The 16,610-nt window shown below is 33.1% G+C and overlaps 1 protein-coding gene and 2 long non-coding RNA genes across 3 annotated transcripts in view; 1 reads left to right on the top strand and 2 right to left on the bottom strand.

The window, feature by feature from the left end:
* Positions 1 to 1,385, bottom strand: part of LOC117109635 — a 3,161-nt gene extending 1,776 nt beyond the window's left edge. Inside the window, exon 1 of the long non-coding RNA XR_004445565.1 lies at positions 1,170 to 1,385. This is a non-coding gene — a long non-coding RNA (uncharacterized LOC117109635). The remainder of the gene's footprint in view (positions 1 to 1,169) is intronic.
* A 2,046-nt stretch (positions 1,386 to 3,431) lies between these two features.
* LOC117109592 (vacuole membrane protein 1-like) lies at positions 3,432 to 16,368 on the bottom strand. Its single transcript, XM_033251970.1, has 13 exons — positions 16,173 to 16,368; positions 14,472 to 14,713; positions 11,821 to 11,911; positions 11,044 to 11,154; positions 10,380 to 10,459; positions 9,640 to 9,727; positions 9,173 to 9,224; positions 8,249 to 8,331; positions 7,807 to 7,887; positions 7,552 to 7,668; positions 7,282 to 7,343; positions 6,367 to 6,469; positions 3,432 to 5,264 (listed from the first exon to the last, which is right to left on the bottom strand). The coding sequence occupies exons 1-13, from the start codon at positions 16,257 to 16,259 to the stop codon at positions 5,121 to 5,123; spliced, it is 1,341 nt and encodes a 446-aa protein (XP_033107861.1). The 5' UTR covers positions 16,260 to 16,368; the 3' UTR covers positions 3,432 to 5,120.
* LOC117109597 overlaps positions 15,722 to 16,610 on the top strand; it is a 3,589-nt gene continuing 2,700 nt past the window's right edge. The window contains exon 1 of the long non-coding RNA XR_004445553.1: positions 15,722 to 15,790. This is a non-coding gene — a long non-coding RNA (uncharacterized LOC117109597). The remainder of the gene's footprint in view (positions 15,791 to 16,610) is intronic.

Genomic DNA, 16,610 nt, shown 5'->3' with positions numbered 1-16,610 from the left:
ATATATATATATATATATATATGTGTGTGTGTGTGTGTGTGTGTGTGTGTTCGGAAAGAATACTTACAAACAACACAAGTGCTGATAATATATGAAAATACAATGCAGGAAATATATTAGACCTATATACTTTAGGCCTATTCCAAAATACAAATAAATTTGTTTCTTGATAAGTTACAGCTATAGGATAGTATACACATAATCCAATAATCGAAGTGCACGCCATCGTGTCGTGATTCAATATTTCGACATTAATTATGTCATCATCAGGAATGACAGCTACAGAGTTTAACTTATTTTTTTTTTCCAAATATTTAACTTAGAATGTTTTTCTAGGATAACATAAATGTAAAATAATAATATATATAGGCCTGTATTAAATATAAAATTAAATATATATAGGCCTATTATAAAATTATATATTAAATATAAATATATCAAATATATAGGCCTATTAAATATAAATATATATATATATATATATAGTTGAAATATATTAAACTGTATAAATCAAGATTTTGAGTACATTAACGGCACTAAGATCACTTTATGCTGCATTCTATTTTCATGAATTTGTTTATGCGATTGTTATCGGCCTATTTAAATTAAGGCGCATTTTTACGACCCACGGATCGTTTTTAAGTCACTATTTAAATAATATTACACTTTATTAAATTAAAATGATATTGCTCTGAGACTTTATTGTAGAGAGCGCTTTAAAAAAAGGCTTCTTTATTATTACTATTATTATTATTATTATTATTATTATTATTATTATTATTACATAATTTTGAAGATTACTTATATTTACATTGTTGAATGTAGGTAGCAAAAATATGTGCCTACGATCAAAACTATACAGTATGTGATTACACAACAACAGATCTTTAGCTCTATTTTGTTGTTACTGTTCACATTTTCACTCAAGATATTCCGGTTTAATGCCATTGTATTATGGCCAAAGTTTAAGATTTGCTATGTTGTAAAATAGTCCACAAAGTGAACGAAAATGACTCTCTACAAACCGACTTTAGAGCACAGTCTCCGTCCTGAAAATGTAGGCCTGAACAACAACAACAACACAACAATGGATGCCGCAATTTATCTAACATCATGTAGGCATACAGGCTTTTACGACTACAGTATGGCATAGTACACGCTCTACTTACCTATATGTATCTTTTCCAAACTTAGAAGAAACACCATTCCAATATTAATATTTTAGATGTTTTTCTTTTCGAAGTGTACAGTAGTTCACATACACCTTTCTTTCACCGTAATTTGGATGTTATCATACAGGTGCACAACCAACCAGGTATCTGAAGGAAAATTGCTGCCAAGGACAGTTGCGCCCTACCAGAGCTAAACCTACAAATTATTAGTTCAGCCCCCACCCTCCAATTGGTCTAACCGGGGACGAACCGGGGGTGACTGGTGGTGGTTTTAATTTTTGCTCTCAAGGGCTTCGATCCGTGGTTAGTGGTTGAAAATGGGGCGTGGTGGGGACGAATTGCAAAACAAGCCTTGGGCCGTAGGCCGAAGCCTTGGTTGGGGGACGGGGGGGGGCGTCTTGGACCCCACGGTGGGGTTCCAGGGGGAGAACCCCTTGGAACACTGGCTTCTAGCCTTTTATAAGTCGCATCAAATTGAATGCATTTATTTCCACACTACCTTTTCAAAATACAGTCGCGGATCCAGGTAATTGAAAGAAGGGGGGGGGGGGCAGCGAGGGACCTTTACAGATGGAGTGTAGACCACCTCAGCCCCAACCAGGGGCTGAGGTAAGAACATTTATCATTATGGTAGTTGGCCGGAAATGGCACTCTCAGACTTAAATTTGAATATAATTTTCATTTCCTCTACTTTTAAATTTTGAAAGGGTGGGCCCCATTGGATCTGCCACTGAAATACTCATTAACAAGTTTTTTCAATTTATCCTGGTAATCATAATCATACACGCTTATATATTTGTAAACTAACATTCATAAAAATAATGATTTGTTATCTACTGATTAATCCTCTTTTTGAATTTCACTTTTGTGCAAGTACTATTGCAACTAACACTAATGTGAGTGGAAATACTACCGTTTATTACGATCAAACAGGACTAGGGAGATAGGAAGCACACAACACATTTATTGTAGTTAGCATTTTTATTTCAGAAATTTAATTAATTTAGCATTATCTTAACGTAATTGCAAGATTGCGTCAACGTAACATCGGAGTTCGTAAACTTGTGGTATCACTCTTAAACAAGTCGAAATAGATAGACCTATCCGTGTCAAAGGCTGTATAATTATTGTTTAGTAACGGCTTAATAAAATTCAATTGACTGATTATATTTTTTTTAAATTAGGAAAAACAGGAATCTATGTAATATTAAACACAAGTATACACGGGTCTTAATAATATACAAAAGGAATAAATCGTTTATAGTAGAAATTGTGCAATTTTGCGTTTGTAAAAATGTTGGTTTAATAGGTTTATACCCTTCCAATTTTAACAACGTACAGTAATTAATTCCTCCATGCTGAGATGGTTACGAAATGTGCGTTTTTACTCGGTTTTGGTCCGAGAATACGCACCGCACTTGGAACATAGCACAAGTGACAACAGACAAAATTCATGACAGTCATTCGTAGTTGTTGTTGTTCTTCCCACTCGCTTTGAAATGTGGGGTTTTAACTATAGAAATTTAGTAAAAAGTTGGGGGGGGGGGAACAATTGATATGATGTCCCCTACTTTGAAGTGTCCCAAATCCATCGATCGACGCAAATGCATGCCGTCCCCTACTTTGAAGTGTCCCCCACCCCCATCGATCGACGCCCATGCATGCTCTGCATGGATGGGGCTGAGGTGGGCACATTAAGGATTAATTCATAGAATTAATAGTGCACACGAAACATGCACATGGTGAATACTTAAATGACATTCAAATGACATTGAGGTGCAAAATTATTAATAAATTTATATAATTTATAGATGAAAGTATATATATTTTAAAAGTATTAAACATATGAGAAAAAGTGGTCCGGTCAAAGCCAGTGCGGTTCCGATGGCCCTGCACAGCGGAGCTGTGGTCTACAAAAGGTCACAGCTATATGAGTATATGCACATAATACAGGACGTAAAGGTGCTTTGTTGTTTTATTGGAGAAATTTTTACTATGTTTCAGAAGAATATCGAAGTGGCATTTTCTCTGTCAATTAAAATGTACAGTACTGTATGCCATTCCAATTTGCTTTGAATTTAAGGATTCTAAATCAATGAAAAATAAATTATTTCAAAATGTGTCTCATTCGAAATGGGAACAAGTTATTCAAACATGTTATTAATTTTTATTTTAATCATTTTCTTTACAGATTTCGGGACAATTTTTATAGGCCAGTTTTCTTCATATTTGCTCAAAATAAACATACATTGATTGAAATTAGTAATTCAAACATCTTATTTTCACTTTATTCAATTTTTTTTACAGATTTCAGCACAAATAATATACCTAGTACCTAGTCCCTTCATATTTGCTAAAAACACAAACATACATTGATTGCAATGAGTAATTAGAACATTTGATTAATTTTCATTTTATTGATTTCTTACAGATTTCTGCACAGGTAGTATAGATATAAATTAATGCCCAGTCCCTTCATATTTTTCAAAAAACAAACCTTCATTGATTTTGTTATTTTATATTAGAAAGATTTGTAAATATGAAATAACTATTTCAACTGAAATTAGTTATAACCTCAACATGAGAAAAAGACAAAATAAGACCCAACATTTCATATTGTGTGTGTGTGTGTGTGTGTGTGGGTGGGTGTGTGTGGGTGTCTGTGTGGCAAATGGTTGATGGCAAAAAATATTAATGTATTAAATTTTACAATAGATCAATCAGTGAAAAAATATAAAAAGTGCCATAGCCCTACAGTTGACAACCTTGACCCCCCTGGGACCCAAAACAAATTACCATATCCTCTCACCACCCAATGTCTCTAGTTACAAACCCCTTAGAAGTGTTGTCACAAAAACCAGAATATATTGCAAATATCCTAATCGAAATACTGTGTAGTAATTTTGCCACCCCAGGATCCACAAACTCATGTTACACCACTGTGGCACAATGTCAACTCATCAATAAGGTGACATCAACGGGATACTTAACATAAATTTTTGAAGAGAATAACCAACGTTTTATTAAATCATCTTATAACAAGTTTTTCTTCCATGTATCCATAGGAATCTTATTTTTTTTACTGTTAATTGCAGCACTTTCTATAATTTTTTAGACCACAGATTCCACCTGGCGACCCTCAAAAGTTCATCCACTACCGTAGTCATAGACCATCCGTCACCAAAATTTAGCAACTGCAAGGCCTAGGTGTACTTGATTTCAGAATGTTACATATAAAAACAACCAACAAGATATATTGAATACAACCATTTCCTTGAATTATTTAAAACTTATTAAAACTGATTTTGACTTAAATCTTGATAATCTTAAGTCTAGTTGACTGATTCAATTTTTCATATTTAGATTAATACATGCATATATTTTTTTATAGAGAAAATAACATGTAGGGCCTGGGGATTTAAGCATATTGATGAAAAAGTTCTTCAAAATTATTAATCAAGTAAACAGACTTAATAGTATATATAAAAAGTGAAATGTTTTGTTATGAAGCAGAATGCTTTCGGTAAAAGTGGAATTGTTATTTATTTAAATAATTACAACAACCTAGAAACAACAACTACAATATTGTAGTGAATGACAACTTGTGATTTCAAAATCTCTAACAACTTCATTATTATTTATTATCACTTGTACAACAGAATATCATTAGAGATTTGTATTAATAAAACCAATTCTGAATAATAATCAGATGCAAGATTATAATTTAACATTAATGTACTATAGTTGTTATTATTGCAATAATAATAACTATAGTACAATAATGTACTATAGTTATTATTATTGCAATAATTTATTTATCTTATTGCAATAATAATAACTATAGTACATTAATGTACTATAGTTATTATTATTGCAATAATTTATTTATCTTATTGCAATAATAACTATAGTACATTAATGTACTATAGTTATTATTATTGCAATAATTTATTTATCTCTGTATTTTTTTGATTGCTCTCCTTGTAGCCGTTTTGCATATGATTGCGCCATTGAGTTGATAATAGAGATTACAAAGTACATGACCATTACTATTATTACTTTTTCAAATATCCAGGACAGCCAATTTGTACCCTAAAAAAAAACCAAAAGAAAAACACAAAGTTACTACTGGTAAAACAGTTAACACTCAAAATAGAAGAATTGAATAAGAAAAATAAATACAAGAAAATTTGTAATAAACTGGAATTACTCAGGGACAATATACCTATATTTCTCTGCTTCTTCCTTGAACTATTTAACTGCATTGATTAAATTTGTTCAAATTCAATTCTAAAACATAACAGGTAAACATTTATTTAAATCATAAAACATTAAATACAAATCATTATATTGTAATATTTTTTTATTCTCAGGAAAAGCACACCAACCAATTAGAAATATGCATATTTATGATGTGGAAGACCTTGACATTGACATAAAAATCAAAACTTATATTGGATTAAAATATACAGTTGCCTTTACAAAATACCATACCATATAATTTCAAAATTACAGTGGCTACTGCTACACCAGTCTTAAACCAATAGAATGATTCGGCAATGTTTGTTTACAGCTGGTCATGTGACACAAGTTGGGTATACCACGGAAAACATTACACCGTGATCAGTGTGAAAGTAAAAGAAAAGGTATGTTATGCTTGCAAAAACAACCACCCACTGTTAATGCAAGAAACAAATGGCAATGAAAGGCAATACAATTGTTCAAAATAATATATATTTACTTATTCTAGCATTCTCCTAGCATTGTATGCTTTGAAATTTAAGTGATCCTTAACCATAGCTAGCCTTAAAATCTTAGCCTAGTTTACGGGTTGAAGACTCGCATGCATAGCTAAACAGGCCGTAGATATGCAGGGGCCTAGGCCAAACAGTTGTCAAAAAATTACAATGTTTGCAGCCAGTATCCTTTAGAGCAGGGGTTCTCAACTATGTCACAATAGGGGCAAAAAACTGTTCATTGAATGCACTTGAAGTGCGAGTCCATTGCTTACATCCACCTCCCAAGTTAGGTCCTGTGACGCTCATCATTGAATCGGTCTATTCCTAATTCTGATTGGATGTTTTTGTCCTAATCCAATGCATATATATTTAACCATACAATCCGAATTATTAACTGGTTTAAGACTGGCATAACAATAGCAACTGCCTTAAAAAAAAAGATGAATGACAGATACCTGCTTGCTATACGTTCCAGGTTTGTGGTGAAGTTTGGCTTTTTGACCCTCAAGGTATTCTTTAAATGGAAGTTGTACCATTGCACCAACCTTTGGAATGGTTCTGAATAAAAAATAAAAACATCAAGCAACTATTAATATGTATAACACACCTAAATAGATCCCGGTCATTTGATTGGTAGATTTCGTGTCACGTGACATTATTTATTTACCCCATTTCGTCACTCATCATGGAAAGTTAGTTCAACTGTTTATTTCTATTTGTGCATTTTCTTTCTGATTTTTTTTTTCATTGCACGGTGCATAGGATAAGACATGGCGATCAACCTAATACAATATTTGATTGGTTAAAGAGACGCTGGACTGTTCTATTTAGAAAAGGGTAGATTTTTTCATAAAACATCAAATGACTAGAATCTCCATTCAGAAAAAAGGTAGATTTTTTCATAAAATATCAAATGACAAAAATCTATTTTAGGTGTGTTATGAAAACAATAATGAAATTTTTTTTATAAACATTGATTATCTGTATACACTAATTAACTGTGTCCCAAAGTCTTATTTTTGGAAATGTTCAAAAAACCAGTTATTTTATATATTTTTGGTAGATATTTCCATCATAAATGCATGTGCACAAATAACTGTGGAAGGCAAAAATTATCTTTATCTCCACTACAGGGTTGGCGTACTTAAAGTCCCCTGTATCTAAGGCTGGAAAAGTAACAATTTCAATAAATAACCCCCCTCATGTTAACGATAACATACTCAAGCACCTGAAAATACCAAAAACTTTAATTTAACAATTTCTGCTACAACTTCGCCATTTTGGCACAAGGTACATCACTTATAAATGCATTAAAGTACTATTGCAGGCAGTGGAATTTACATTTGTTATTGATTAACATATGTACTTACCCAACAATGTTTACTAGTGTCTCGACATGATGTTCACTAAATACTAGTACCACAAAGAATTTCTAAAAAGAACACAGGAGATGAATTGTAAGTTACAAGCAAGATCATTAAAAATGAAAGATAAAAAGAGGATTAATTTCTTGAAAATTGAAAAAGATATGGTAATTGTTTTAAAATTGTTATAATTGTTTATATATTCAAAGTTCATGAATTGACTAGGCCTGAAAGACAAACTGAATACATATTTTTCAACTATAATAAATACAATACCTGGATATGCATTTTAATCACTGCTTTTCCTATGATAGTTGCTCCAAAAAATGTCCAGAATGGCACAAGGAAATGACCACATGTTATTCCAGCTAAATCAAACAAAGGATTTGGAATCTGAAGGAGAAAAAATTGTAACTGGTTAATTTTAGTAATGGTTCGAATCCCAAGCTAGTAAATATATTTTTCTCAAAAAGTTAATTTCATGATATTATTATATCTTATTATATATTATTATATATACTTCGTACTTACTGATGCACAAGCAAGGATTCCAATAAAACCAACTCTCTGGACCAAATTCTGGACAGCAAACTTTAATCGTGTTACAAAATCCTAAAAATAAACACGAAAAACAATGTTACCAATGTTTGACATTGTTACATAAACATTTCAAACTTTTATAAACTCATAATAAACACACACACACACACACCTGCTCCAAAAAAATATAATTGAAAATAATATGAATAATAAAAAAAAAAATTAATTAAAATAAAATTGCAGTAATCTCTCCCAGTTTACTGCCCAATTGTTTACCCAGGATGATAGTACATGGGCCCCCGACAAATTTATGACTACAAATGAGTGAGTTTACATAAATTTTAAACATTTCTAATAGGAAGAAACAAATCCTTTGTTCATACTGTTATTACCGGGGAATTTGCGACTACTGTGATATGAGCAAATTTCTCACCTTTTGTTTTTCACCAGAATTTTCCATGAATGATTCAAATTCTGCGTAATCTTCATTGTCAGGATCTTCACCAGTAAGCCGTGCTATTTAATTGTGAAATAAGGAAAAATGTGTTTGCTATTCAAGCCAATTGACGAAAACAGATGGCCACATTTAAGGCTGCTACTCTTCACAGTTAAAAGTTTATTATAGTTTCCTTTTAAAGATATACTGCTTTGCAAAAAAATCGATTTGAGGGCACTGTATGGTATTTATCGAATAGCTGATAACTGAATAAAATACAATACATTTTTTTTTCTTGTTTCTCATTTTTGATTTAGGTATTTATGAATATTTTTATTGTCCAGTGCCTTTTGGAATTTTTAGTATGGTATTTTCAATGTATATTTTTTTTGCTTGTTTTTATAATGCAAATTAGTTCTTACTACAATATAGCATACTTAAGTCTTTGTGTTGTTTCTATTTGCATGTTTTTGAAATTTTATATAAAATATACTATGAGAATGAATGAATTGGTTAGCTGTATTCCTATGCAACTCTTTTAGACAGGTCTTAGATAGGTTTCTGTCTGGTGGAATGCCATAAGAATCTTGAACTATCTACTTTATACTTTATTGCAACAAAGTTTTTTAAGGTCAGTTTATAAACTGTCGGTAGCAGTGTAACAAAAACTGACGCAAAATGCACCAGGTTTAAAGGCTTGTTTACACTATATTTTTAGGAATAATTGCTTTTTAGCTTTTTATCGTTGATCGTTATCATCATAGTGTTAACAGGCCTTAAGGGAATGCCGTCCAGCTGGTATACTAGCTTGACAATTACTGAGACACAATTACAAGGCAATACAATTCCAGACAAGGCAATACAATTGCTGACCTTACCTAACCAACTAATACGATACTGATTGTAATGGTTCATACATACCTGCTTTAGCCATAAAATAAGGTGGAAGTTCACCCAAAGCTGTGCCTGCCCCCTGAAGTATAGAAGGAACATATTGTACAGTAAAGATGTTACATAACATAATGTATCTTTAAGTGACTAACGTACAAACAATCACTAGTATTAGTTAACTCTATTGGTTTACTTTATGGAATATGCGATAAATGATTGCCATTAATTTTTCTGTAGTCGTGGCATTTTTTATTATATTTACTGTATTCATTTTTGGTGAGCTGCTCAATTATGGACTTGTTTTGTGATCTGCAACAACATAACAATTTTTATCCACAGGAAGCCTAATAGTGGTTTACCTGGGTAAAACCCACCTAACAAGCTTTTGTGTAATGTTAAGGTGGAGTGTGGCTGGATAAATACCAATATTCCAATGGGAAATTCTTCTTGGTAAGACTATTTCATCTAAAATAAAGTACCTACAGTGAAATACTCACCCACATAAATGCCTCCAATCTAACTTTACTAATTACATTCCAGATTGTAATTACTGCTCCTTCTGGTACTTCCTTAGGGCAAATAATTCTGCAATATTAATGAATAAGTCAGGCTAGAGGTAAACTATTTTACCTTTTTTTAAAATCATTTTTTAAAAATTATTTTTTATTTCCTTCACATCCAACAACAATTAACTTGACAATTAAAGGATAGACGATGCTTTATAAAAACCAAGTGTCTTTTTGAGGCTTTATAAGCTAAGTGTCTTTTTGAGGCTTAGGGAGTGGAGTTGTTTTAGCTGCAAACCCAGGAGCCATGGATTAGAAGGCAAGCTCCTTATGGCCCTGTCACATCTTCATGATAAAAAGCCTGCCTGCTGCTTGTTGATTCAAGTTTTGGGTATGCTAGATATTATCTTGACGTCCTTCGACTTATGAGTAACTTCCGCGTATGCGGAACATATGAGCCATACGCTGGCAAGCGTTGAATAATGTAGCGCATGCACACAATTTTTTGATGACCTCGCCGTACTACAATGTACACTTAACTTATACAAAACTTACCCATAACTTATTCGATGTACGGAAGCGTATTCGCCATATTTAAATGGTCAAGGTGTGACACGGCCATAAATCACTAAGCTATACAATCCACTCCTAAATAGTATACCAATTTAAATACTGATTTATTTTTTTAGCCTAATGCAGACAATAAATTACTTAACAACAATTTAACTTACTCATCTGGGTAAGGTGGTTGTGGAAAGTCGACCGATTGACACTCAAAGGAGGCCAAAGTTACTGCTGCTATGTGAGGTCCCTATTTCACAAATACAAAAAAACAATAGAATATTATAAATAATGAATGTTTGTAAGTGCAACGGAAAAAATATTTCATGCACTGAAATACAGACTGTTTCATTGCATAAATACATTATTAATTACTGGCTTTATAACACATCTAAAATAGATCCTTGATATTTCAAATTTTATGAAAAGTTAGACCTGCCAGGGGGTTTTCTGTCCTGCAAGGAACCTAGGTATAGGAGCATCATTTCATAGCCAGGACTGAGGGTCGTAAGGGTGGTATTTTGCTGTCAAAAATTATGCTGTTACTGTAGATATTTCGACATATTCACTTTTATAGACAGAATTAATGTTGTTGACGCTGTTGTTGTTGACATTTTGTTGCTGTTGGCATCATTGTTGTCACTACTATTGCCATCATGTTCATCTGATTATTTGCAATTAATATGTCATAATCTGCATTACAAATCTACTGAACAAATTTAATCTTTTCAAGACCAACACTGAAAAATAAACAAATGCTAATACTATCACCCTCAAACTGCCTATTGAATCACACTATGGTGTTGCATAGGTAATTTTAATGTTTTTACTTACCAAATACAAAAGGAATGTATGTAAGCCTGTACCCAGGCCAACTGATGAGAGAATTCCAAGGCCAATCCAGTACACACACCATGATAACTTGGCCCATGTGGAGTTTAAATACTGCAAACATAAAATCATAATAAAAACAAAAATTGTAAAAAAAAAACACCATACATTGTGGAACAGGATGAACATAACAGAAATCAAGTAATTATAGGGTAAGAGAGCAGAAATTAAGTACTCTATTAATTTGGATAAACACCCAGCTTTGGATAAACGCCCCTCGAACGCCCATCATTCTCAACACATTTTCTATATGTTTTATTATTACTATTATTATTATTATAATTATTATTAATTATTATACTTTTCGTATATATTGTTTAGATTTAAATTTTCTTAAATTTTGTCAATTGTTTGAATTGTTGTTTACATCATCACTGCTACAAGCATGTTGCTGTTTAGGTGATGCCACTATGTTCCTTGTATTATTTTGTTATGGAGGTGGAAATAAATGTTATTGAATTGAATTACGACCAGTAGAATTATATTTGTCAACATGGTTGTGATCATTAAGTTCTTATTGTATGTTGATCAAAAAAATAAAATGAATGAATGAATATTACATTTTTTTTGTACTGTAACTAAAAAATGCCTTATATATAGAAAGGGGCATTTCTTTCAAGTATATGTATCCATTTACAAAAAAAAAAAAAAAAAAAAACTCAAATACCCTTCTCAACAATATATGTTGGAGGTGCTTATAGAAATAAGTATGGTAATTACCTCTTGATGGGGCCCATCAAGGACGCAAATGATGGACAGTAAAAGAAACACACTCAACCCAAATGAAACTTTCTTCTTGTTTAACCACAACCTGAGATAAAGACGAATCGCAATTAACAAGTAGAAGATGTAGGTTTGCGGTTAAGTGCCCATAGTCCAATCCCAGCATCATGGGTTCAAATCACAATTAAATACAGAATTTTCTTGTGTGATAAAAAAAATAATCTCCTAAGGATTGTAATGAGTCAAGGATTGCTTGTTGGATGTGAATTGGTTAAAAACATAATCCTATAATAACCAATGTTATTGCAATCCTGTGACCCATTTACAAAAGAATCTGCATAATTGCGATTAGACTTGAAATTGAATGCAGATTCTTGATCCTTTATATGACATTTGACCTGCATGCATAATAGTCAATGCTTAGTAAATTAAATTATTTTTTTAGCAATGGTGCTGGCTTTTGAGAAGATGTACTGTAATAATACCATTATACGTTAGTATTAAGTCAAAGCTTATAATATAATATCTTGTCTGATAAAAAAAAAAATCTCCTAAGGATTGTAATGAGTCAAGGATTGCTTGTTGGATGTGAATTGGTTAAAAACATAATCCTATAATAACCAATGTTATTGCAATCCTGTGACCCATTTACAAAAGAATCTGCATAACTGCGATTAGACTTGAAATTGAATGCAGATTCTTGATCCTTTATATGACATTTGACCTGCATGCATAATAGTCAATGCTTAGTAAATTAAATTATTTTTTTAGCAATGGTGCTGGCTTTTGAGAAGATGTACTGTATAAAATAATACCATTATACGTTAGTATTAAGTCAAAGCTTATAATATATATAAGACAGCTGAAAGTCAAATAGTCGGAGGTCAATCTAAAGGAAAGTAGTAGAATAATATTACAGATTATTATAACGTAATCTGTGTAGGCAGCCTACAGTGTTTTTGTTGCCACACAGCACATGACATTATTGAATATAATGCATAGTAAATTTTCTAAAAAACAAAGAAGTTGTTGTATGCTACTCTCATTACAGAACATGCAGGAGAAGATGGGCTTGCCATACCACAAATGCATCAGTGACCAAACTTTTATTAAATATTCATATTCTTCAACTATAAGCTTAACATTACAGGTGACATACTGGAATTGACTAAGTTATGAGTAAAAGTATTACTGATTTCGTAAAGTACACAATACTGCGATATTCTTATGCTACAGTACTGTATGCTAATTACTGTACTCAGTTTAAGATTTAGCGACAGTACGCTGGTTTTTGGATGGCAAGACTCATATTAAAGTTGAAACACATAATGCCACAACTGAATGGAAATATAAGATATATGCACACCTTCAGTATTGCTATTAACAATTTGTATGTACTGTCCAATTGTGATTGAAATTATGGTAGAAATTTTGGTAATGTAATTCGATTTTAGCGCTTTATACCAAAGTCTTAAAATGCTTGAGGTGTCGACTAGCTCGTAAAATTAGTTGCTGCTCCACTGAAGGTGTCTTCGTGTCATGATCATATACTTGAAGCCATTTACATAGAGGACTTAATTTCCAAGATAGCAATTGTCATTCATTTCTTTCCAGATACTGCTCAGGCTTAGTGAGTATTAAGTGGAACACTAACATTTTTTTTTTTTTTTTTTTAAACTTCCCTATCTTTGTTATATACAATCATATTATAATGTTGGTATGCTTTTAGTTAACCCTCTGGATACCGGATTCTTTTATAGTGCAAACCCTTGAATACCGGATTCTTTTGCAGTGTAACAAGGTTTTTTGCGTTTTTTGAGTATACGTCGTTGTGGTGGATTTTTGGGAACTTTCTGTAAATTATACAGAAAAATGTTTCTAAAAACAAAGAAAGCTTATAGAATAAGCTTTCATTTGATGTATAATTTGTATTTTTGGGAATTTTTTTTCATAATATAATATGATATATATATAATATAATAGAAATGACCGAAAAATGCTACATATAAATCGTCAGCAAAAACCGAAAAAAAAATAAATTATAGCCAAAAAAAAAATAAAAACAAATATAAAACATTCCTATTCCACATAGTTATATAATTATTTACCCAACCATCCATAACTACTGTATAAGCGCGATCTTTCCATTCAAAAGCGTCGACTACCCTCACATTTCTAGGCCTAGGCTCATCTTCATCAAGAACATCTCCGCCGTCAGAACTGCTTGAACCCCACCGTCATCATCGCTAACAGGCAAGTCTAAGTCTCGCACATCTAAAAATTCACCTTCATAGCTGTCTGAATAAAAAATCAGGTCAATCGCTTGCTCAGCTATGTACACATCTTGTGCGGCCATTTCGAAAAATTTTTGAAATTAATAACGATTTCAAATTGATATTTCTAAAAAATTTTATATAAGCGCATGTGAGTTCTTTACAGATTTCGAAAGACAAAAGCTTCACGCATGCGTGTTCAAAATCTCTGCCGTATTGGAGCTAAAATAAAAACAGAAGAGCGATTTGAAAACCACCTATTTTTTAGTCACGAAATTTCGATTGCAGTCGAAAATGGGAATTCTCGGTTTGAGGTCAATTTCGACTACAGTCGAAGATGGTATCTAGAGGGTTAATATCAATATCGTTCCTCACCTATGACCCCATCCAACAATAATGACACAGATCTCTAACCAGAAATAGTATGTTGTTAGAAGGGGTTTCCTCCATAATGTTAAAGATGCCCGCTCCTGCCGTTGAAGCTCCCTCTCTCTTCTGTCGGATAGTAGATGCTTGTGTTCTGGACGAGTTGATCCATTAGCTGTGATTAACTGCTTGAGACTTACTTTTGTATTTGTTTGCTGATACATTTTATCTGCTTTAACAAGCTTGGAAACCTAGAGAAAGGAAGATAAAAGTCTTTAAAACATAATAGTAAAAAAAAAAATATATTTGCATCTAGCACAGTTACTGTATTATATAGTGTTAGGAAAAGGATGCCCACTTAAAAAGACATAGGGCCTTGTTGAAAACTTAAAAAATCAATTTAATTATGTAGGCCATGGCATATACAATTTTGGAATGATTTGTGAGGAGATACTGACTGTACACTAACCTGATATATTAAGGTTAAGCAAATTTGAGTTATTAGCAACTAAATCATACACTTTTGTTTGTTGTATTAATATGGTAAAATAACGTCCTACTGTAGTAAACACCACTTGTCACTCAGACTTATTTATTAGATATTATATACTGTAATAGATATACTTTGCGTAATAACGGAAACAAAATTCATTTGAAAGCCCAAAATTGTTTAGTAATTGTTGAAAATCTAGGAGGGTTGTTGTTGGATGGAGTTTCAGATTCAGATCTGTCTGATATTAATTATTTGTGGTTAATGAATTTATCTCTGTGTTGATGCTTTAAGGCCAACTCAGACAGCACTGTACGATTTGATGACGCGTCGGATCTGTGCGAGTTAAAAACAGACGCGATGGTCTGCATTGGAGACAGTTGCGTCAAGTATATATTAAACATGATTAATATTTTCACAAAGGATTAAGACTGTTCCCCAACAATGAAAACGCTGTCTGAGTTGGCCGTAAGGCAGTGAAATACAATACTGTACACCTGCCAACCATCACACATAATGTATGAGACTCACACATGAGCATCCACTTTTTACGAAGTTATACCAACCGACGACTGTAATCAATAGCTGGGGTGCACTATAACAGCTTTGGTTTGGTGACTAATTCGGTCTATTAACAAGTTATATAGCCTGATAGGCCTAGGTACAGTAGGCCTAAAAAAAGTTAGCCTAGAAGCCAATTATATTCTTGAAATAGTGTAATTGATACAATCAATGAGGTGGGGCCAGGTAGAACGCCTAGTAGAACAAGTCAATGAGAGATGTTTGCACTATGCATGCAGCATGCATGCAGGGCCCAGGCCCGGGGTAATTTATCAAGGTACGTGTTGTAACTTCTGCTTTTAAATTTAAAAGAAGTAAGTGCCTGGATACATCTAGGCCTAGCCTACAGTATATAGTAGGCTACTCTAGGCCTAATACCTAGGCTAGGGCCTATAGGGTAGGTATATAGATACCTACCCTACAGAGCATCAAGACCTAGGCCTAATTCGGCCTGCGAGGACCTAGGTAAGTCGGTTTACATTTCTAACTATCTAGCTTATCCTGGGCCCAGGCCAACAGTCAAGCTGACCTACGCCTACTTCTGTAACTACGGCACCAGGCCTCAGGCCCGCCGCCTAGGCTTGTCCTATCCATCCATTCCTATTCCGGCTCTACGTACGGCCTAGCCTAGGTGAGGTCACTTTATTTTATGGACTTACTAATTCAGATTTTATTCCTTTCGTTGTAAGTCCTCGATCACGTAATCTCTGCCTCAATTCTGAAACCTTTAACTTAGAGTAGTCCATTTCTAAATAAATTGTTTAATTCCAATGACGATAAACGACGTCGAAGAATCAGCTGAACACACGCATTTAAAGAGTCGTTTCCCTATCTATAACACGACCAAACACACGCCCTCTTACGGCAAAATCGTTTAGCTCTCTAAAAAGTTGTTGGTAGCCAGCTGGCGAGCCACACGTCACCGCTGTGATAAAAATAAATATGGAGGAACTGATAAAAAATGTAATTGTTCATTTGAAAGGATAAAAATAATTCAAAACCCCTAATTACTTCTAGCTAGCTACACGTCACCCGCTGTAATGTAATATACAAAAAAAGTACAGTTACCGATAATCTAAGCTGACAGGGCAAAGCAA

The sequence above is a fragment of the Anneissia japonica genome, unplaced genomic scaffold (genome assembly GCF_011630105.1).
Source record: "Anneissia japonica isolate Jap-2015-1 unplaced genomic scaffold, ASM1163010v1 scaffold287829_len2072220_cov186, whole genome shotgun sequence".
NCBI classification, from domain to species: domain Eukaryota; kingdom Metazoa; phylum Echinodermata; class Crinoidea; order Comatulida; family Comatulidae; genus Anneissia; species Anneissia japonica.
Note: the sequence above shows the minus strand (reverse complement) of the source record. Positions and strands in the feature narration are given on the sequence as shown.